Raw genomic sequence first — 24,065 nt, 5'->3', positions numbered from 1 at the left:
AGTAGACAGTGTCGGAAACAGGGGAAGAGAGAGAGGGGATGACATGCGGCAAAGGGCCGAGGGCGGGAGTTGAACCCAGGGCCGCCGCATCGAGGACTGTAGCCTCTGTATATGGCCGCCAATTTAACCGCTTAGCTAAACCGGCGCCAGGATGTTGTTTATATTGATTAGGATATTCATGATGATGACTATATTGACCTTGTTGATGTTGTTGGTGATTAAAAAAATAACACCAGTGTCCGATCGCACATGTGGCTGTGTGTTGGCTCTTCCTGACTCCGCCCCCTCCTGTCTCAATCGTTGCTTGTGTTGTATTAACTCTCCTGTTAGTCGCTTTGGACTAAAGCGTCTGCTTCATGAAACTGTAACATTGTGTCATTGTATTTATTCACAACTGAACTTCAACATAAGGTTGCATGTACATAAATAATTAAAAACTCATTTATTCATCAGAAACGTGTGATAATAATGTGATAATAGATAGTCGTTAGTTTTGTGAAGTGAAAATAAAGAGTTCAGTTTCTGATCATCTAGAAGAGAAACTGATTATTTGTAATAAAGTTTTAATAAAACAGCAGCTGAAAATGATCCTGAAGGTTTCTCTGAGTCTGCCTTTCAAAATGACGCCTGTCGTCATGGTAACTGCATCCCACAGGGAGAACACTGGACGAATCAGACGAGAGAAATATGATTGCTGCTCAATGATGCAGGACACACACACACACACACACTCCTACAGTTCCATCAGTGGACGGTTATCATACCCTGACCAGACGAGGACCCGGGAAACTGGACATCAAACTTTAAGTCAACGGGGTGAAATAAAAGATCTCTACTGAAGACTTGAACCGTCAGAGAGGACGTCCATCTTGGACTGTGCAGTGCACGTTGAAGAGGACCGAAGCCTCAACATTGAAGTTTACAGGAAACCCACTCACACAGACCCGTACTTACTTTCTCATTCTCACCGCCCACAAGAACACAAGCTAGGAGTCATTAGAACCCCACACCACAGGGCTCAGAATGTACCCACCAGGACAGAGGGGAAGAAGAAGGAACAGGAACATCTCAGGGAGGCACTTCAGACGTGCGGCTACCCAAACTGGGCCTTCAGCAAGACCTCTAAAAACACAACTCCAACAGGAAGGAGGAGAACCACAAACGCCACAGCATTGTTATTCTCTACCTGTCTGGAGTATCCCAGAAACTCATCGAGCACACTCAGACAGAAGCTTGTCCACCCAAAACACCCAGACACAAACACAGCAACGTAGTGTATGCAGGACAATGTAATGAGGCATTCAGGGACCTGCACATCAGGGAAACAAAACAACCCCTCCACAGCACAGAAGAGCCAGCTCCTCAGGTCAGGACTGTCCACCTGCATCTAAAGGTCAAAGGACACTCCTCTGAAGACAGCAAGGTTCACATCCTGGCCAGAGAAGACCGCTGCTTTGAAAGGTTTGTGAAGGAAGCCATCTTTGTTAAGCTGGAAAAACCATCCCTTAAAGCTGCAGCAGGTAACTTTATTAAAACTAACTTTTTGTCATATTTTCTCAAACTGTCACTTTAAACATGAGAGAGATAATCTGTGAAACAATCCTGTTCCTCTGGCTCCTCCTCCTGCTCCTAATGGCATTTGGAGGAAAAACAACCACCAGGAAGGAACAAACTGCCCGTCCCTCCACTGCCAACGAAGCTGACACTACAAAGTGCGTTACGCCGAAGAAGAGACATGAGGAGGAGCAAGCTAAAGAGAAAGAGTTGGACCGAGACAGAAACACAACCAGAGCAAACATCAGAGCGGCGTTTCTGAGGTGGAGAGAGCTACGGGAGCTGAGAGGATCAAAAAGCGATGGCGAGTTAGACAGTTCTGCTCCACAGGTAATTACCCCAGCTTCATTTCTGCTGTCTTTGTTTCACATTGCTGAGATGTCTGCGGTTACTGTGACGTTATGTTGGTGTGCAGTCGGGCTAACGTTAGCTTGTTCCTGCTGCTGCTTCTGTTCAGCGTTGTTTCATGGCGGTGTGGCTGAACATGTCTCTGTGAAGTGTCCAGGCAGTGTGACCGTGTCAGACTTCTCCTGGTAGCTCTGTGTGCCTGTGCTCTCACGGCTAAATGTTCTCAACATCAGTGAGTTACTGCTGAGCTGGCTCTGTTTTTTCCACAGTCTCTGTTAGCAAACTAAGTGCTGCTGGTTTTGTTAAATAGAATTAGCTGTAGATTACCGTCACTACTACTGCAACTTTAACAGAGGTGGTGGCCTAAGACAACACCTATCACCCACTGACAATGCAGTGTTGAACTCTCTGCCCAAACAGCTGAGATCACACTCAGGATCATGTGAGCTTAACGACCCCTCAACACCAGAGGGTACTAACGACTCTCAGTGATACTGGGTTCACAGCTCAGGCTCAGCCTGATTACACATCTATTTGCATACTAATGACCTACAGAGTCTTATATTTCTAGCTAATAATGCTAACATCTATTAGCATACTAATGACCTACAGAGTCTTATATTTCTAGCTAATAATGCTAACATATATTAGCATACTAATGACCTTCAGAGTCTTATATTTCTAGCTAATAATGCTAACATATATTAGCATACTAATGACCTTCAGAGTCTTATATTTCTAGCTAATAATGCTAACATCTATTTGCATACTAATGACCTACAGAGTCTTATATTTCTAGCTAATAATGCTAATATCTATTAGCATACTAATGACCTACAGAGGCTTAAATTTCTAGCTAATAATGCTAACATATATTAGCATACTAATGACCTACAGAGACTTATTTTTCTAGCTCTGTCAACCGGTCAGTCAGAACTGAAGAAGCCTTTCGGACAAGAGGTGAAACGTCTTCAAGAACTTCAACCAAGTCCAGCTGCCTTTTGGATTAAGCTTAGAGTCACTGTGACCTGGATGACTGAGAACCTTCACAGACATGTCCACTGTGAGGACACAAAGATCTTCTTTCTGTCTGTCAATACTTTACGTTCATTTTTATTTCAACTTCTTTAACGAATATATATCCTTAAAGAATCGTATTTAATGTATGATAAATTACTTCTTTAGCTGCTTGCTGCATGAAATAATATACTTATACCGTTTTTGGTGTTATTATTAGCATCGGTTTGCAGTGAAGGAGTAAGAATTCAAACTGACAAATACTTTGTGGATCACAAATAATTTATTCATTTTAAACTTTATTGTTCTTGAATAACGTCGCGTCTGGAGAGAGAGCTTTGCTGTGTTTTAATCCTGTTAGTTTGTGGCTGTTTGATTCTAAAAACTCATCAGATGAAAGAATAAATAAATAAAAGAATAAAAAAATGTTCTGGTTCTGTGAGAGAACGACGCATTCTGTCCAGCAGGCGATTTGTTGATGGAGCAACTCAATTTGTGTTTTTTGACAAAAACTTTATATAAACTTTTAACGACCTCAAAAAACGATAAAAGTTCCCTGAAATATTTCTGCTTTTAAATGACCTCGTTAACCTGAAGAACAAACATGGACGTCTGTTTTCGAGTTAATGACGTCTCATTATAGAGACGAACAGTGACCGCTCTGCATTATGCCTGAAACAAACCTGCACCATTCATTTTATATTAATTATAATAATAATAATACATTTATATTAAGCCCATCCAAGAGGATCAACACACTGACATTATTATGACATCAACTGATCAGAACATACCGTTTCTTTAAATTTAAGTTAGTGTTTATTTCTTGTCATCGATTAATTGATTGTTTTTGTGCTTCAGGTTGTTTCCGGTGATTGTGTGAGCGTCGCTGGTTTCCATCGTGTTTTCTTGTCTGTCGTTATTGTGTTTGTGCCGTTTGTTTGATATGTGGCTGTATTTCTATTGTTTGTCACATATATTATTGTGTATGTGTTGTTTTTGTGTTTGCTGGCCGCAGACGGACGGAGGGTGTGTCGGTGAACACCCCCGGGTCTCGGTCCTCACTCACCGCCACCACCACCGTGTCCTCTCCGTTAAATTTCGGGACGTTTTTGTCTCCGCGGCTCCGCTCCGCGTCGTTCAGAGGCCTGAAGCGACACATCACTTTCACCCCGCACTCCGCCGCGTCCACCATCACCGACACCGTCCGGTAAACAAGGAGACAAAAAAACAAATTGAACCGAGCAGTCCAACGGGAACACTAGCCGGAAACACAGCTCCTCCAGCAGAGAGAAAAGCAGTGCCTCCGATCGATCAGGATGCTGCGGACACTCCCACCTCACAGGTCCACCCTGGACCACCGAGCGCAGGGAACTCTGGGAAATGGTGTCCCTCTGTTTCTATAGAGGTGAACTGATCGATCGTTTATTGAATCTAATCGTGTTTCTCTTTCATGAAGAAAAACTGAACAGCAGGAGACTCATGTTTAGAAAAAGACTTTAGGATAAAATATTTTTTCTCTCTCAGACCTCAAACCTGATTGTTTCATTAGTTTGTTCGTGAACAAACTTTTAAATAAAGTTTGAACCTACAATGAACAGAAGCGCCAGACGCTCTCAAGAAACAAAACAAAAAAACCTTTAAGAAATACTACGATTGAAATGTGACAAATTATGTCTTTGTATCAAAATACAATACATATTATTATACATTTATGTAATATTATAAATGTTCTGTTATCTGAAGTCTTTTGTTATAGAGACCAGAATCACCTGCTGGTTCAAAGAGTATACTACGAAGCCAGTTCAAAATACCTAGGCTTACTTTAGGTAAGCTGGCTGAGCCTGCAGCCCCAGTTACAGATAACAGTCAGAGATAACAGTCAGAGATAACAGTCAGTTAACAGTCAGATAACAGTCAGAGATAACAGTCAGTTAACACTCAGAGATAACAGTCAGATAACAGTCACATAACAGTCAGATAACAGTCAGATAACAGTCAGATAACAGTCAGAGATAACAGTCAGATAACAGTCAGAGGTAACAGTCAGATATAACAGTCAGAGGTAACAGACAGATAACAGTCAGAGGTAACAGTCAGAGATAACAGAGATAACAGAGATAAGTCAGATAACAGTCAGAGATAACAGACACATAACAGTCAAATAACAGTCAGAGATAACAGTCAGAGATAACAGACAGAGATAACAGTCGGAGATAACAGTCAGAGATAACAGACAGAGATAACAGACAGAGATAACAGTCAGAGATAACAGTCAGAGATAACAGACAGAGATAACAGACAGAGATAACAAACAGATAACAGTTGGAGGTAACAGTCAGAGTTAGTTAGATAACGCACTATGCGTGTTACAGGAGGATACCGCTAGAGGGCACACCAGAGAGCTCAGGCCGTATGCAACTACCGTATGTCTGGGATGTAAACAACAGACATGGATACACTCAAGGAGTTTACCGTTATGTTCTGTCTGAGATCATGGCAGAAAAAGTGACAGCTTTTGTGTGTTCGGTGGTGGACCAAACACACCGTCAGCACCGTCACTACTCTGTTTCTCCGAAATTCTCCTCTCTCCTTGTTTCCGTTTAGTTTCGCAGGTTTCCTCATCAACTTCTAAAATGATCGTATCTGTCTCTAGCTGTTTTGACAGGCATGTTCGTCGCTGTGTATTGGTAATAGCACATCGTACAGATGTGGATAATTGTGGACTTCATCTATCAGCTTCTCTTCTCTTCAGCCGACGCTCCAAACAGACCCAGGAAGGCGCGGCAGCCATCATGCGTACGCGTAGTTAAAAGCAAGGAAAACTCCGGCTTAAGGACACTTCTGCTGGGTACAGTCAGCTGACTGGAAGTTTAGTGTCATACAGAACCAAGCACAGATTCAGTCTGGGTTCACTTTATTTTTCAGCATTTCATGTTTGAGACAATCAGTGAACAGAGTGTGTGAACCTGCAACATACACACACACACACACACACACACACACACACTGAAGGACAGAGGGTCTGATCAGCGTCTGTCCGACTCCCAAAGTTTAAAAATATAAAAACTCTGTTTACAAGATGCAGATTTTATTTTAATGTTTAAATGAACTTCTAAAAAACAAAAATCCTGATGTCACAAAAACATTTTAGTTTTTATCTCAAAGAAATACAAAATGTAAACATGACAAATAAATAATCAGAGCCAGGATACAGGCTCACTGTCCACCAATCAGAGCAAGGATAGAGGACTAATAAGAACCAATCAGAGTTGATTCTGCAGTCACATGATTACAAACAAACTGAAACTATTTACAAACTGTACATTAATTACACAATAATATTAATAATATCCACTCAGTTCAAAGTTCTAACATTCACCATCACTGAGGAGGAGCGGGGCATGATGGGATGTGTAGAGCATGATGGGATACAGTGCTATGTGACCTCCATGGGAAGCGAGCTTTCGGACAGTCCGTTCAGGTGTCGCTCCGGCTCGTTTGAGTCTCTGTCAGAAAAAAACAATAACAGTCAGAGATAACAGAGATAACAGAGATAACAGAGATAACAGTTAGAGATAACAGTCGGAGATAACACAGAAAACAGTCAGAGATAACAGACAGAGATAACAGTCGGAGATAACACAGAAAACAGTCAGAGATAACAGTCAGAGATAACAGTCGGAGATAACAGTCGGAGATAACACAGAAAACAGAGAAAACAGTCAGAGATAACAGTCGGAGATAACACAGAAAACAGTCAGAGATAACAGTCGGAGATAACACAGAAAACAGTCAGAGATAACAGTCAGATAACAGTCAGAGATAACAGTCGGAGATAACAGTCAGAGATAACAGTCGGAGATAACAGTCAGATAACAGTAGGAGATAACAGTCGGAGATAACGGTCGGAGATAACAGAAAACAGTCAGAGATAACAGTTAGAGATAACAGTCGGAGATAACAGTCGGAGATAACAGAGATAACAGAGATAACATTTAGAGATAACAGTCAGAGATAACAGAGATAACAGTCAGAGATAACAGTTAGAGATAACAGTCAGAGATAACAGTTAGAGATAACAGTCAGAGATAACAGTCAGAGATAACAGAGATAACAGTCAGAGATAACAGTCAGAGATAACAGTCAGAGATAACAGAGATAACAGTCAGAGATAACAGTTAGAGATAACAGAGATAACAGTCAGAGACAACAGAGATAACAGTCAGAGTTAACAGTCAGAGATAACAGTCAGATAACAGACAGAGATAACAGATATAACAGAGATAACAGTCAGAGATAACAGACAGAGATAACAGAGATAACAGTCGGAGATAACAGACAGAGATAACAGTCAGAGATAACAGACAGAGATAACAGTCAGAGATAACAGTCAGAGATAACAGAGATAACAGTCAGAGATAACAGACAGAGATAACAGAGATAACAGTCAGAGATAACAGACAGAGATAACAGAGATAACAGTCAGAGATAACAGACAGAGATAACAGTCAGATAACAGTCAGAGATAACAGACAGAGATAACACAGATAACAGTCGGAGATAACAGTCAGAGATAACAGACAGAGATAACAGAGATAACAGTCAGAGATAACAGACAGAGATAACAGACAGAGATAACAGTCAGAGATAACAGTCAGAGATAACAGTTAGAGATAACAGAGATAACAGTCAGAGACAACAGAGATAACAGTCAGAGTTAACAGTCAGAGATAACAGTCAGAGATAACAGTTAGAGATAACAGAGATAACAGTCAGAGATAACAGTCAGAGATAACAGTTAGAGATAACAGAGATAACAGTCAGAGACAACAGAGATAACAGTCAGAGTTAACAGTCAGAGATAACAGTCAGAGATAACAGTCAGATAACAGACAGAGATAACAGAGATAACAGTCAGAGATAACAGTCAGAGATAACAGACAGAGATAACAGACAGAGATAACAGAGATAACAGTCGGAGATAACAGACAGAGATAACAGTCAGAGATAACAGACAGAGATAACAGAGATAACAGTCAGAGATAACAGACAGAGATAACAGAGATAACAGTCAGAGATAACAGACAGAGATAACAGAGATAACAGTCAGAGATAACAGACAGAGATAACAGTCAGATAACAGTCAGAGATAACAGTCAGAGATAACAGTCAGATAACAGGTAGAGATAACAGTCAGAGATAACAGATAACAGGTATCATGAAGGTGGTTATGAACAGTTTCTGTTAACCCATGCTTTCTGCTTCAGGCTCTGAGCGTGCTAACAAAAAAAGTCATGTGACTCTTCTCATAAAGGAGTGATCATTGGCTGCTTCAGTCAGACTGTTTAAATAAGAAATGATGATGAATGTAGTTATTACGGTTAAAACCAACAGTGCTGCTGCAAAAAGACAAGAGAGGAACGCTGCAGAAATATCTGTGATAAATACCTCCAGACTCACCATTTTTATTATCTGTGTTTTAAACCAGCCGTGTGAAACGGACTTGGCAGGAAATCAGGATCAAACATAAAAACATGATCCAGCGTCCTTAAATGCTGCGTCCTCATCGTGCTTGTACTGTTTCACTGATTTTAAAGCCAAAACTCTGAACATAACCTCATCCCGACCAGGTGAGCTTTGCAGACTAAGTCAGTTGAGGTTCAACCCTCTCATCTCACTTGGTAGTACACCCCTCAGGTGTGTGTATGTGAGGTTTACCTGGTCAAGTGTAGGTAAGTGAGGAAACTCAACCCACTTACAAACAGCAGACCAGGTAAATCTTGTAAGGTGTATTAAAGTGGGCGGAGATTATTTTGTAAGGTGTATTAAAGTGGGCGGAGTTCACATTGTGAGGTAGATAAAAGTGGGTGGGGTTTACCTGGCAGTGGAGACTTTGGGCACTCTGTCCAGGCTGGCATCAGTGGCGAGCTTTAAGGCAGATGTTGGGGGGGCAGAGGGTCGAGCAGTGTGGGAGTGAGCGGGGGAGACGGCTCCCACCTGGCTCCTCTGGTGGGGGAGGAACTGAGGGGACGAGGGGGGCAGTGACTCCCGAGCAGTAAGCCCCACCCTGCTGAGAGACGAGGAGGAGTACGGAGGCCTTGAGGGACCTGAGGAGGAGTTTAGCATCATTTAGCACATTGTAATCCATATTTTATATAAATAAAGTTTTATTGTCTTTGATTGCTGCCACATGGTGGCGCTACTGGTTACATGTTTGTGAGAGTTTCAGATTACATTTATATAAAAGATAAAGTCTTATGACGTCTGTGTGAGATGAAAAGTTAACCATTAAAAAAGGAATAGTTATAAAAAATGAACATGATAGATATACACACTCAAAAGCTGAACAAAATGTCCCAATGGCAACAGTCACACTTTAGATGAAACCAAGCTGGTAGGTCTACACCAACAGGTGCACAATGTTAGCTCTTTGCTAAGATACTAGCATATCAGTAAAATATTAGCATATTAGCATACAGTCAAATATTAGCATAACATTAGAGACTATAATTGGAGACATTCTAAGCTTTCTTTACCTTTCACCTTCCTGTTTTCAGAGTAATCAGCTGGTGTGACACCGTTCATGTCTCACTGGGGTAATATATGTCTCTGTCAGACAGGTGAGACAGGTCAGACTCACCTGAAGCCTGGTGGACTCCGTTAAAGTTGGTCCTAAGGGGTCTGTTCTCACTGTTGATGTGACCACGAGGAGGAGGAGGAGCCCTGATCACAGCCGAGGCTGCAAACTGAGCGCTCGCCGAGTCCAGAGTCTTTGATCCGGACTCCACAGACCTGGTGGACTATAGAGGAGACCACAGAGCCCAGGATAGGTTAGGCTGTTACTCAGGTACAAAGCCACTGTAAACTAAGAATGCTTTCAAAAATATAAATAATAATTATTTATTTTTATCAATTCACAAAATGATCAGTGAGCGAACAAAAGAAAAATCTAAATCAAATCAATATTTGGTGTTACTACCCTTTGCTTTCTCATAGGTACACCTGCACAGTCAGGGATGTTGTAGGATTATAGTCAGGTGTATGAGCAACCAATTATACCAGACAGGTGCTAATGATCATCAGTGTCACATGTAGGTTGAAACACAGTCATTAAGTGAAACAGAAACAGCTGTGTAGGAGGCTTAAAACTGGCTGAGGAACAGCCAAACTCTGCTACCAAGGTGAGGAAGTGAGCACAGCAACAAGACACCAGGTAGTTATACTGCATCAGCAAGGTCTCTCCCAGACAAAGATTTCAAAGCTCACTGGGGTTTCAAGATGTGCTGTTCAAGCTCTTTGGAAGAAGCACAAAGAAACGGGCGACGTTGAGGATCATAGACGCAGTGGTCGGCCGAGGAAACTTAGTGCAGCAGATGAAATGTGAAATATTTGGCTGTAGCAGAAGGCAGTTTGTTCGCCAAAGGGCTGGAGAGCACTACGATAATGAGTGTCTGCAGGCAGCAGTGAAGCATGCTGGAGGTTCCTTCAAGTTTGGGGCTGCATTTCTGCAAATGGAGTCGGAGATTTGGTCAGGATTAATGGTGTCCTCAATGCTGAGAAATACAGGCAGATACTTATTCATCATGCAATACCATCAGGGAGGCGTATGATTGGCCCCACATGTATTCTGCAGCAGGACAACGACCCCAAACATACAGCCAATGTCATTAAGAACCATCTTCAGCGTGAAGAAGAACAAGAAGTCCTGGAAGTGATGGTATGGCCCCCACAGAGCCCTGATCTCAACATCATGGAGTCTGTCTGGGATGACATGAAGAGACAGAAGGATCTGAGGAAGCCTACATCCACAGAAGATCTGTGGTTAGTTCTCCAACATGTTTGGAACAACCTACCAGCCGAGTTCCTTCAGAAACTGTGTGCAAGTGTACTGAGAAGAACTGATGCTGTTTAGAAGGCAAAGGGTGGTCACACCAGATATTGATCTGATTTAGATTTCTCTTCTGTTCATTCACTGCATTTTGTTCATCGATGGAAAGAAACGATTAACACTTCCATTTCTGAAAGCATTCTTATATATATATATATATATAATGTGTGTGTGTGTGTGTGTGTGTGTGTGTGTGTGCGCGTGTATGTTACCTGTCTTTGGTGCAGTGCTGAGTGTTTATATAAAGGTGTCTTGTTTTGAAGCTGCAGCTGTTCCAGCTGTTGTTTCTGCATCTGGACCAGCTGCTGCTGATGACTGTGGTACTGCTCCTCAGTGATGCCCCCTGCTGGCAAACACAGGGAACAAGTTTATAAAGAGACACCTTAAACATGTAAACATATAAACACAACTGAGCGAATCATTCTCAGAAGAATGTCCACATGGGGGAGCTGTTCAGTTACTGTCAGATTACACCTGCTGACCTGCTCCACCTGCAGGGCAGCAGGTGAACAGCAGCTACAGGTGAGCTGTATACATAAGGTATATAATAAAAACTGATGTTCACAGTTGATAAAGATGTATGGATGAGAAATCAGCTCACAGAACATGTTTCAGGTGTACACACCTGTAGAGTCTTTACCACCTGACACTTTACTGTATCACTGAATTGAATGTTTCTACAACAGGAACTCACCTGGTCCACAGGTGTTGTCAGGTGACAGACTACAGGTGAGGCTGTTGTCCTCCTCCAAGGGCTCCCTGCCCCCCTCCCTCTGGACCTGAATCAGTCTGGGTCTGAAGCAGAACCTCCTCAGGGTCTGGATGCTGATCAGGATCTCAGGGAGGGAGGGGCTGGAGGTTAAGGGGGGTTTGAGCTCTAGTCTGACTGTGTCATCGAGAGGGCCTGTCCTGGTCCTGGTCCTGGTCCTGCAGACTGGATCGGATAAAGAGTCCAGCTGCTTCAGGACTGGATCCAGACCTGAGGAGGTTCGGTCCAGGATGAGCCTGATCACACAGAGAATACTGAGTAACTATGCAGGTGTTATGGAAACATTTAGTGTCTGCTAGACCTGAACCAGAACCACATCAAAACTAGGGCTGCAACCAACAACGAATCTCGACTCGTCACCGATTATTGAAACGATTAGTTGACTAATCATATAATGAACTGCACAGTTAATTAACGGCTTTTAATTTTTTGACTAATAACAAAGACAATAAATATGAGTTCATTCAAAATTACACCGATCAGCCATTACATTATGACCACCTGAGGAGGCTCCAGTGAATAACGTTAATTATCTCGTTATAATGGCCCCTGTCAGTGGGTGGGATATGTTCAGCAGCAGGTGAACATTTTCTCCTGAAGTTGATGTTGGAAGCTGGGAAAAATGGGCACGTTTAAGGATGTGAGCGACTTTGACAAGGGCCAAATTATGATGGCTAGACGGCTGGGACAGAGCATCTCTAAACCTGCAGCTCTTGTGGGATGTTCCCGTCTGCAGGGCTCAGGACCCCCCAAAGAGGTCCAAGGAAGGAAAACCAGCGAACCAGCGACAGGGCCATGGGCAGCCAAGGCTCAGTGATGCGTGTGATGAGCGAAGGCTGGCCCGTGTGGTCCGATCAAACAGAAGAGCTACTGAGGCTCAAGCTGCTGAACCACTGCGTTACAATACTGTACATAATTTACTGAAAATGTAAAAGTGGAAGAATCCTTTGCTGTATCGATATTTCTGCACACAGCTACAGTTTAATTTGTTGTCAACTAATTTTGTCATCGTTTTTTGTCGACAATATCGACTAATCTTTTGCATCCCTACTCAGAACCACAGACAGTTGAACAGTGAGCGGTTGAGCTGAGGAACACGATGTGTGTTTCATATACTACAGCCTGTGGTGTGGTCCAGGTGTGATGTAGTCCAGGTGTTTACCTGCCCCCTCGTCCCATCCTGCGGCGGCTCAGTCCCATCCAGCGAGGACTCAGTTCAGTCAGGGAGTGCTGTAGACACTGTGGGCGGAGCTCTGGAAGATTAACTCCACCCACCTGCTCCGCCCGAGGCTGCAGTAACAAACACACAATTATCAACCCGCAACACTTTTATGATACAAGTCAATGTAGACCCACTGCTGAGGAGCACAAGAGGAGCACAAGAGGAGCACAAATGGAGAAGAGGAATACAAGAGGAGAACAAGAGGAGCACAAGAGGAGCACAAGAGGAGCACAAATGGAGAAGAGGAATACAAGAGGAGAACAAGAGGAGCACAAGAGGAGCACAAATGGAGAAGAGGAATACAAGAGGAGAACAAGAGGAGCACAAGAGGAGCACAAGAGGAGAAGAGGAATACAAGAGGAGAACAAGAGGAGCACAAGAGGAGCACAAGAGGAGCACAAATGGAGAAGAGGAATACAAGAGGAGAACAAGAGGAGCACAAGAGGAGCACAAGAGGAGAAGAGGAATACAAGAGGAGAACAAGAGGAGAACAAGAGGAGCACAAGAGGAGCACAAATGGAGAAGAGGAATACAAGAGGAGAACAAGAGGAGAACAAGCCGAGCACAAGAGGAGCACAAGAGGAGCACAAATGGAGAAGAGGAATACAAGAGGAGAACAAGCCGAGCACAAGAGGAGCACAAGAGGAGCACAAATGGAGAAGAGGAATACTAGGGGAGAACAAGAGGAGAACAAGCTGAGCACAAGAGGAGCACAAGAGGAGCACAAATGGAGAAGAGGAATACAAGAGGAGAACAAGCCGAGCACAAGAGGAGCACAAGAGGAGCACAAATGGAGAAGAGGAATACAAGAGGAGAACAAGCCAAGCACAAGAGGAGCACAAGAGGAGCACAAATGGAGAAGAGGAATACTAGAGGAGAACAAGAGAAGAACAAGCCGAGCACAAGAGGAGCACAAATGGAGAACAAATGGAGAAGAGGAATACAAGAGGAGAACAAGAGGAATACAAGAGGAACACAAGAGGAATACAAGAGGAACACAAGAGGAACACAAGAGGAGCACAAGAGGAGCACAAGAGGAATACAAGAGGAATACAAGAGGAGCACAAGAGGAGCACAAGAGGAGCACAAGAGGAGCACATGAACTGTGTGTAATTCAGGGTGAACAGCAGAAACTCACAGAGAGGTAAAAACATCCATCTCTCCTCCTGAAGACAAAAACTCCATCTGGATGATTTTCTTCATCTGCTGACGACGCCGACGACGCCGACGCCGACTGTGGACAGGAAGACAAAGAATACAGTACTCTGATGTGTTGACGTGTGTACTCTGATGTGTTGACGTGTGCACTCTGAGGTGTGTACTGACGGGCGGGGTCGGCGGGCTGTCGTCCTCTCCAGAGCTGTGGAAGTCGTACTGTCTGATGTCGGCCTGGTTGGCAGTGAAGGCAGGGGGGCGTCTCAGTGGAGGACTCAGTCTGACGTTCTTCTTCTTTGGTCTGATGAGGTGCAGAGGCAGCTGCTCTCTGATCTGCTGCTTCTTCTGAGTAAAAAACTAAGTACTGTGAGATTCTCGCACATATAATAGAGGTCATGTTAATGTGTGGACACAAACAGATTCATACACATCCTGAATGTGTTTATAGAGAGTGAGTACCTTGACGTCTGCTCTGTGTCTGCTGGAGTTCAGCGTGGCGGCGCTGCAGTCCACCAATTTCTCCACCAGAGGGAGTGAAACCTCTCTGAGGGCATCTCCACTGAAGTCCGCCATCTGATACCTGAACACACAGACAGCAGTGTAGCAACTAACTAATAACCAAACTTATAAGTAAATAACGAAAATAATAAACTAATAAATAAACAAACTCATAAATAAATAAACATAAATGGAAAAGTCTGACAGGAGCAGTGATCTCACCTCCTCTCCAGGACCTCCAGCGTGAGCTGCAGCAGCTCCCGTTTGGACTTCTCCCTCCTCTTGATCATCTCCAGGATGCTGACGGAGCGGCTGAACTCTCTCCTCAGCCTCAGCATCTTCTCATACGACGCCTCGTCGTTCTTTCGGTTCTGAATCAGACAACCTTCATTATTGTTTGTTCAAACGTGTCTCTCTGAGTGCTCACACAGCTGGAATATAAACATTAAATTAATCACTTTATGGTTTGAGCAGCTCAGACTGTGAAAGGAGACCATCACATCGTCTGCATACAGACAGACTTTACATCAACATAAAGCTAAGAGATATTTCAGAGGCTGTTTGTGCCATCATGCCTCCTGTACAGCAGATTCCTAACTTATTTATGAAGAAGGTGGTTAAAATGAAACGGACCTTCCTGGTCTGCATCTTCTCCGTTCTACGTCTGAACGCCACGTAGGCGTCGCTGTTGGTCGACCCATCTCTCCTCTCCTGTTTGACATGAGGAACCAGAGCGGGACCCCGACAGGTCCTCCTCTTCCTGGCCCAGTAATCGTACACCGCCTTCAGCAGGACGTCGTCCTCGTTCAAAAGCAGCTTCGCCTCCGCCAGAGACACCAGCTGAGGACAGAACCAGAACAGGGTCAACACCTGGTGTCAGGATCAGGTGTGATGAGGTGTGTACCTGGTCCATGTACAGGATCACATGTGATGAGGTGTGTACCTGGTGCATGTACAGGATCAGGTGTGATGAGGTGTGTGCCTGGGGTCTGTTTCAGAAAGCCCTAACCCTAACCCTCTGTTTTGAGAAATCAGGAAGCGATGCAGTCGCAATGTTGTGGTTAGCATGCAGAAACAAACTGTTAAATGGCAAGTTCAGCCTCAAAGCCCTGCTCGATGGTTCTCTGGACAAGACAAAATTTATTTGTATTTACTGTCGATGTGAATGGAGTTACCACCGGCAGTGTTTCCGCGACATACGTTTTGCCGCGGCGTTGCCGCTGCTTCAGATTTCTGTGCAATTAAACGACTCCGCTCCAAATGACCGGTCGTTCGCCCGCTCTCCTTGTTGAGGAAGAGCACTGACACAGTGACAGAGTCACAGGACATCAGGACGCTCTCTGTCCGCACACAATCATATTCAGTTCTGTAAACACTCCTACTGTGTCTCCATAAGTCCCTATTGTAAATGCATTGATTGTCGCTGTTTATAAAGCTTATAAAAAGGTGCAGATGTCATTCAGTAACATTCGATCGTTTTGATCACTACGTCATTAATAACGTCCCTCGTGCACACGCGGCTCACGTGCTGTGAGAACTGAATTGCGAGAGAAAATATTTAACTTTTGTGACTTCATGAAACAGACTGCTGATGAAGACAGTCAACACAGCAGACAGACAGACAGACAGACAGACAGAGGGGGCGGGGCCAGCAGCTGTGCAGAGAGCACAGGTGCAGGTGTGTTGGGGGACTGAAGCAAAGCAAAGTGATCAGATTAAAGTAGTTTGTGAATTAAAGTGAAGCAGAGAGAACAATTAAACTGTGGAAGGAAGAAATCAGCATCTAGAAAGAGTTTAATCCAGACTGAGTAAGTCTACATGTGACGTGCTTCTCACACAAATCACTGATATGTGCGATGATCGCCATGTTCTGCTTTCAGCACATGTTTTGAGCGTGCAGAACCTTTGAGGTTATTCTGTAGAATATTCTGGACAGTATTTGTCATTGTTTTGAAATGTTGTAGTAATAATAAACATACATTTGCATAAAGGAAGCGTATTTGTCTATTCCCATGTTGATAAGAGGTTTAAAAAATATCTCTTTAAGGTACATTTACAACAGGTAAAAAATGTGCGATTAATTCGCAAGTTAACTATGGACAACCACGTGATTAATCACCATTAATTATTTTAATCGATTGACAGCCCTAATATGTTGGGTTTTTTTTAAACTAACACAATTCAGTTTAAATCAACTAAACAGGATTCAGGTGAGAGGACATAATGTATGTGAAGTCAGCATCATGTTAGGGATAAAGCTGATGCACATTAAAACAGCCACTGAATGATATTTAATCTGTTTCATATTTAAAATCTGACTGAAGTGAGGTTCAGCCATGAGCCTGTTCTGCCTGAGCCGCACCTTTCAATGATGTTCTGCTGTTTTATTTTTAGCTGCTTCCATGTATGTTTTTTTCTCCCGCTGCATTGCTCCTAAATTAATATACATTTTAGCTTCCGGTCGTGATGAAGTATTAAATAAACAGACCAGTTCAAACTGACGCGTTCACTCGAGCCGCTTCTCTCTCTTTTGCAGCTGCAGCCGTGTTACTTTATGTTTCTAAAAACATGCTCGTATTCGCTGAACGTCCGCGTGAGGATTTCGAGCTCCGCTGGTGTGACGTAGGAGGACCTCTTTTTGTGTACCGTTGCCATGGTGAATCGTGGTATCGGGGCTCCATTAATGCTGGCTTTTTATATTCACTTAGCTCCGGCTGAACCTACTCAGAGTTGATTGAACTAACTCTGATCAGCTGTTCTGAAACCAAAAAGCGACTTTCAGCTCAGAGTAAGTCAAACCACAGTCCGGGGTTAGACTGAGGCTTTGTTGAACCTCCTTTCTGAAACGGACCCCAGTTGCATGTACAGGATCAGGTGTGATGAGGTGTGTACCTGCTGCATGTACAGGATCAGGTGTGATGAGGTGTGTACCTGCTGCATGTACAGGATCAGGTGTGATGAGGTGTGTACCTGGTGCGTGCTGGCCTTCTCCAGGCGATCCAGCATGGTCTCAAACTGCAGCGGTCTGATCTCCATCTTCCTGTTCAGTCTGTTGAGCAGCGACTCGTCCTCCGAGTCCATGTCATAGTCCGGCTGCTCAAGGTCCAGACCCAGAGCTGAGGACCACAAACACAACACAGTCTTTAAACTCATCACTCATCATGTCTTATCAGCCTTTGAATATGTCCACACCTGTCCCCTTGGAGGACAGGTGTGGACCAGTATGAGGGCTCACGCTGTATGTGGATCAGCTGTTTGGGGACTCGGACCTCTCCTTTGTACAGACGGTCGTAGTAGGTGGTGTTGGTCTCCGCCTCAGGCACCGGGATCACCATGTTTTCCTTCTTTTCCCTGAACACCTGTTGGGCCAACATCGCCCTCTGCAGGTGGTGCTCCTGAAACACACACACACACACTTCAGTCTGCTGCAGGACCTACACAGTTTAAAGTTGGAGACTGGCGCAAACACTGATCTGTTTGTTATAAAAGTATAGAACATGCATCACACGTGCTGCAAGGAACCATGTGAAGATGTTACTGTGTGTCATGTGATCCCAGTAACACGAGGATGTTTAAATACAGGAGGAGAAAAGAGCTGCTCAGTCGTAACTCTGCATTGTCAGATTTTGTGGACTTCCTGTCTGTGGTGTATTTCAGAGCTGAAACAGGAAGTTCATCTGATGATGTCAGTGTACAGAGACCGTCACACAGCCGAAGTGTTCAGTGACATCTAAGTCTGTCAGAGCTGCAGAGCATCTTTACCTGTCAGACAGGAAGTGCTTCAGCCATCACAGAGTCTCATTACACTGCTAACGGATGCTAACTATAACAGCCGGACGGTCTGGAGCTAAACATGCAGTGATTAGTTAGCATCTAGCCCGAATAGCAAGGATATGGAGAGCTATGCGTCGCCTGTTGCCATGGGAACTACGTCAAAACATCAACGTCATAGCTACCTTAGTACTCACACCTCGTTGACGCTACGTTACGAGCGCACACTGTACGCAGTAAATACGTAGAGTGCGGACACTCATGCGTGCGGCCCGCCCATCAGACACAGCGTACGTACAGAACTGTACGTAAGCACGTCATGAATCCAACCATTAGCGCTTAGCTAATGCTAACTTCAACACACAGACTGTATATTAAAACGTGTCCGTACCAGCTCCTCTTCCTTTTCCATCCCGCTCGGCATCTGCGGGACGGTCCGGTTAATGGACGCACAGTCCGTCAGGTCCGGCAGGTCTCTGTTCCGGTACACCGGGAGAGGTTTGGCGGCGTCTAGCGCTCGCGCCCGGAACGAGAGTTTACTCATTGTTTGCGCCAAATCAGCGACAATCCGAGGGAAGCGTGAATCCCGCCACAAACCCGCGCTGACACCGCCGTGAATCCACTCCGCACGCGACCGTGTCCTCCGCAGAGATCAGCCGAGTCCGCGGCTCCGGGACCGGTCGGGAGGACTCATCGGTGTGCGGGTCTAGCGGGACGGTGGGACCGTTTCACCGGGCTGCTCTGCTCCCTGCGCCGTGGAAAACATGGCGGACATGTCCACACCAGCGGCGGAGCAGTCCCATCAGCCACCGCGACACAGCTCAAAAACACACGCGAGACATGGAGATGCGCGCGCGGCTACTGAAGGCAACGTTGATCAAGAGACTGATAAAAACTCCAACTTTGTGCCCATGCGCCTGCGCAGTGTTTAGTTCTGTCTCTATAGAAATTATTTACTTGATTTTATTCACTTCTTTTATGGAATTTATGATATACGTGATAGTGTTATAAATATGATCACCTGCCAGTCAGCTGAAGCACTTTGAACTCACCTGTATGAAAACTGTGACGCAAAGAAAGTTTGGTTGATTAAAGATGAAGAAGTAACATTTAAAATAAATATTGGTGAGAAAACTAAAACATTCAAACCTCAAAACGATCTGAATCCCAAACAATTCAATTGTAAGACAATAATTATTGAATTTATTAAAGATAGACACGTTTTTTTTTGTACAGGTCTGCTGCTGATGTTGGTTGTTGTGAACAGCTGAGTGGTGTAAGCTTTATTGATCTCTGCTAAGAGGGATTGTGGGATGTGATTGTCTCCTCTCCTTTAAAAGGATTGTTCAGTGTTCCCTGAAGGAAATAAGAAAGGAAGCATTGAAGCTCCTCTCCTCAGCCCTGAGAGAATTCAAACAGCTTTTATTTTGGCAGCCACTTAAGAACTTCTTGGTTATTAAACTCAGAGAGAACCATCCAGACTGACCCGAGCCCCACACTCCGATCAGTAACAAACCTTGTTGCTGTTTATATAACGTAATCCTCTTTTATCGGATCACTATTTCGCAACATTTGATGTCCTACTAACTGACTACTCTCCAGTTAGATGTTTGTCTGATAGGGCTGGAGTTAAGTTTAAGAAAGCAATCCAGCTGCTTTTAATTCTTTACCACAGAAAGCTCTGATGCTAATGTTAGTCCCTCTCAGCTTGATCAGTTTGTTGATAGTCCTGCAGGTTTGCTGAGAAGTACTCTAGATTCGACTGCCCCCACACAAAAAGAAGATTATTAGCTCCAAGGTATGACTCAGAAACTCTGAAACAAACGTTAACATGAGCTCTATCCCACCTCCTCCCCATCCAGTCTCTTTAGAGGTGTGCTCTCCATGAGTCTGGTTCTGTCTCATGGTGGAGTAATGTTGTGTGAATATTATAACAAAGATTAGCTCTAGACCTGCTCTGTTTGTAAAGTGTCCTCAGATAACTTTTATTATGATTTGGTGATTCAAAGCATAATCTAAGAGACGGAGAATTCTCTGCCTAAACAACTGAAACCACACTCACACTCATCACAAGAACCCAACAACCTAACACCATGGGGTACTAACAACTCTCAGTAATACTAGCTCAAAAGCTCAGGTTAATGACTCTCCCTCTCTGATTACACACCTTTTAGCACACTAGTAACCTACAGAGGTTTATATTTCTAGCTAATAATGCTAACATCTATTAGCAGTCAGTTAGAACTGAAGAAGCCTTTGGGATGAGAGGTGAAACATCTTCAAGAACTTCAACCAAGTCCAGCTGCCTTTGGATTAAACTTAGAATTACCATGACCTGCATAACTTCACAGTTATAATGTGGTGCTATATAAATAAGATTAGTTGATTGAAAGCTGCAGCTGTAAATGAAAAGTAGCAGAACGACATGTGAGTTTTACACTTAAGATGTTTTATTATCTTGAATGTGTGAAAGAAAGAAGCAGACTGAAGCTCCATGTATAGATTTTTTTACAGCTGTCGTCACACAAACAGAAAGAAACATCCTGGTACTGAAATATTAACAGGACTGTTCATCAGATTACTCTTTCATTGAAACACCTTTATTCAGTTATAAATAAAGTCTTTATTTACTGTGTCTCTTTAACTCTTTGTGTATGTGGTTCAGGGCCTGATCGTTTCTCCAACACTTTAGTAAACCCGGCACAGTCTCGTGGAAGAGAACGTGAACGCCCAGAACGACTTTACCATAGGTTTCACTCCATTTTTTTACATCCACGGAGTAGTCGGCGTGTCGAGTGTGATGCATAAGCACCAAGAGGACAGGTTTGTCAACTGAAGACTGACCTATGAGACAGTCAGAGGACACGTGACAGTTAGAGGACACATGTGACAGAGGACATATGAGACACATAGAGGGGGTAGGGTTAGGTTCAGGTTCATCTGGCTCTGATTTCACAATAAAACTAATTTAAACAATCTTTAGTTTACCTGTAACCTTTTTCATGGCAGCGTCCACGTCTGTTCCAACACGAGATGTGATTGGACAGAACAGGATGATGATGTCACAGTCCTGCTGGAGTGAGGTGATCTCTACCCTTGAATTCCAATGACCTTTCTGCACGTGTTCCAGTATGGATGTATCAGCCCCAAAGGTCTTTCCGGTCACCATGGGGAACACCTTCACTGTGTAGTAGTGTAGTGGCAGTGTAAACCGTGAAGTAGTCTTCGTCGCTGTCAGAGAACAATAAAGAACCTTTGTCTGCTTCATCGTGTCATTAAAAACTAATGATGATCATTCAGATGTTGTCAGTGTCATTACATCTCCAATAGTTATTGATCGATGATGACTTCCTGTTCCCTGCACAGAAACGGTCACATGACTGATGAACACATAAAGAAATAACTGATTACCTTTGTCTCCTTTCTGGTGCAGAGTTTGTATGTATTGGAAGTGTTCTAAAAGGGTTGACAAGAGTTTGTCAGCTGGAGATTGGTCCTTGTAGATCTCGAACATAAGCTCAACATCTGCACACAACAAACAGTTATCAGTACACACAAGGACTATTTATACACAGTATTTATAAAAAGCAGTTAGATAAAAACAATAATAATAAAGTTCATACTTGCATACTGTTCTTTTGGCATCTCTTTTTTGAGGTCCTTCAGGGCGGCCTGCAGCTGCCAACAAACAGGAAGTTCATTTTTCAGAGAGTACATGAACTGAAGTACTACATTGGACTACAAATACTTTCATGTAGTACTTCCCACTGCAGTACACGTTCGGACCAGATAAACTGTTCATGAGAACATACAGTCAACGACTTACCTGTCGACAGGTGAAGCAACAGTGATGTAAGCACCTTAACACTGATTTCACATAATAATCATGATATGATAACATATTAACAGGTTCACACCTTCACACATGCACTCGTTCACATTCACACCCTCAGGCACAGGAGGTTCAGAACATGTACACAGCGAACACTCCGAACCATTGAACCTTGCTGTTTACCTGCTGCTGGTCTCACCTGGTCCTCAAGAGTCTGGTTCAGATTAGAGTCCTGGTCACTTCCACTGCATCCTCCACAGGGTCATCCAGTCCAGATTCTGAACACAACACGGAGTCTGATTCCACCTGATGGCAATGAGAACTACAACTCAAAGAGGGGCCATACATGTCATGGTATTATCATCATTACTATTACCATTATTACTATTATTATTATTATTATTAATATTGCTATTAATGTTATTATTATTATGATTATTGTTATTATTATCATTAATCAATCAAATTTTATTTGCATAGCTCCAAATCATAACCAAAGTTATCTCAGACCCTTGACAGACAGAGCAGGGGTCGTGTCAGAAAGGTGGTTTATTGAAACCCCGGGTTTGTTAACCCTGAAATTAGGGAACTATGGTTACTGTGTCTGTGACCCTCACCTGGTCGCGAGCAGGTTTCCTTCAGGACACTCAGAGTTTCTCTCCGTCTCCTCCCTCTAGAATATAAAACCCTCATTCACGTCCTCATTCATTCAGCCCGTCTCACGCGTGTTTGAGCGGTTACAGATTGAAAGAAGAAACGTTGCGTCTCTGTGCTGCTCTGACCGCTTTGCAAAAGTCTTTTATAATTATGATAAAAAATCAAAAGACAAATCTGTGTCAAAGTCATCATTTGTAGATTTTCCACCACCACTGCCGAGAGCGCTCAGATAAGACGCCGTAAGTTATTGGATTTCTTTTTTTTAAACTAACACATTCAGTTTAATCAACATGAATTATAATGTATGTGAAGTCAGCATCATGTTAGGGATAAAGCTGATGCTCATTAAAACAGCCACTGAATGATATTTAATCTGTTTCATATTTAAAATCTGACTGAAGTGAGGTTCAGCCATGAGCCTGTTCTGCCTGAGCCGCACCTTTCAATGATGTTCTGCTGTTTTATTTTTAGCTGCTTCCATGTATGTTTTTTTCTCCCGCTGCATTGCTCCTAAATTAATATACATTTTAGCTTCCGGTCGTGATGAAGTATTAAATAAACAGACCAGTTCAAACTGACGTGTTCACTCGAGCCGCTTCTCTCTCTTTTGCAGCTGCAGCCGTGTTACTTTATGTTTCTAAAAACATGCTCGTATTCGCTGAACGTCCGCGTGAGGATTTCGAGCTCCACTGGTGTGACGTAGGAGGACCTCTTTTTGTGTACCGTTGCCATGGTGACTCGTGGTGTCGGGGCTCCATTAATATTTCCCTCATTTCAGGGTTAACAAACCCGGGGTGTTCACTAAACCCGCTTTCTGAAACAGACCCCAGGGGCCGACACTACGAGGCGAGTTCAGCAGACCCAGGCTCTCTTCTCCTGATCTGCTTCACTTAACCTGACAGAGGAGATCGCGCTGAGCGGTCACATGACGCTGGTTATCTACTCCATAAGTCAACCCAGGGCTGCTCTGAGCGCGCTCACATTAAAGGGGCGTGGTTTGGAGCAAACGACCAATCTAAACACGGGCGAGTCTGCCGTCAGCTGATCGACATGTTTTACAATCTCAGAGCAAACTCTGATTTTTATTTTTTCTGCATTTTGCCTTTATTATATAGAAAAGCTGAAGAGAGACAGGAAACGTGGGGAGTACAGAGCGGGGGAAGACATGCACCAAATGGATCGGCAGACCGGGAGTCGAACCTGCGATCAGTGCGTCAAGGACTGTAACTAACTGAGCTAAACCAGCGCCCCCAAAACTCTGATTTCACAAAGAGATGAAGTTTCACAGAATGCAGACTGACATCGCTCAGCTGCAGCTGCTGGATGCAGGACGGGCAAACAGACTGTGTGA

General features: G+C 43.7%; 2 protein-coding genes across 5 annotated transcripts in view; both read right to left on the bottom strand.

Moving 5' to 3' along the window:
- LOC138592283 (kinesin heavy chain-like) overlaps positions 1 to 4,173 on the bottom strand; it is a 67,611-nt gene extending 63,438 nt beyond the window's left edge. The window contains exon 1 of the mRNA XM_069663034.1: positions 3,989 to 4,173. Coding sequence (XP_069519135.1) covers positions 3,989 to 4,114 — 126 coding nt within the window. The 5' untranslated portion in view covers positions 4,115 to 4,173. The remainder of the gene's footprint in view (positions 1 to 3,988) is intronic.
- A 1,646-nt stretch (positions 4,174 to 5,819) lies between these two features.
- epc2 (enhancer of polycomb homolog 2 (Drosophila)) lies at positions 5,820 to 18,877 on the bottom strand. Of its 4 annotated transcripts, none has more exons than XM_069663198.1 (14): positions 18,617 to 18,868; positions 17,690 to 17,849; positions 17,425 to 17,570; positions 15,088 to 15,294; positions 14,677 to 14,825; positions 14,416 to 14,536; positions 14,128 to 14,313; positions 13,940 to 14,035; positions 12,742 to 12,869; positions 11,505 to 11,815; positions 11,023 to 11,153; positions 9,563 to 9,722; positions 8,801 to 9,029; positions 5,820 to 6,428 (listed from the first exon to the last, which is right to left on the bottom strand). In XM_069663198.1, exons 1-14 carry the CDS (start codon positions 18,767 to 18,769, stop codon positions 6,359 to 6,361), a joined length of 2,247 nt encoding a protein of 748 aa, XP_069519299.1. In that variant the 5' UTR covers positions 18,770 to 18,868; the 3' UTR covers positions 5,820 to 6,358. The 4 variants fall into 4 exon arrangements, with proteins under 4 accessions (XP_069519299.1, XP_069519298.1, XP_069519300.1 ...); XM_069663197.1 differs by having other exon boundaries at positions 11,023 to 11,156; positions 18,617 to 18,867; XM_069663199.1 differs by having other exon boundaries at positions 11,023 to 11,156; positions 14,128 to 14,301; positions 18,617 to 18,865.
- Between the last annotated feature and the right edge of the window lie 5,188 nt (positions 18,878 to 24,065).

Source organism: Semicossyphus pulcher, unplaced genomic scaffold (assembly GCF_022749685.1).
Source record: "Semicossyphus pulcher isolate SPU_LCO1_2020_fin unplaced genomic scaffold, fSemPul1.0.p SCAF_15, whole genome shotgun sequence".
In the NCBI taxonomy this organism is placed as follows: Eukaryota; Metazoa; Chordata; class Actinopteri; order Labriformes; family Labridae; genus Semicossyphus; species Semicossyphus pulcher.
The sequence above is the reverse complement of the archived record's forward strand: the minus strand, read 5'-3'. Positions and strand labels throughout refer to the sequence as shown.

Excerpts from the sequence above, each read along its gene's own strand:
- epc2 (XM_069663197.1), bottom strand. The coding sequence starts at position 18,769 with ATGAGTAAACTCTCGTTCCGGGCGCGAGCGCTAGACGCCGCCAAACCT. Across the intron at positions 17,850-18,616 it reads TGGAAAAGGAAGAGGAGCTG|GAGCACCACCTGCAGAGGGC; the intron begins GTACGGACACGT and ends TGTGTGTTTCAG. Across the intron at positions 17,571-17,689 it reads ACAGCTGATCCACATACAGC|CTCTGGGTCTGGACCTTGAG; the intron begins GTGAGCCCTCAT and ends TGTGGTCCTCAG.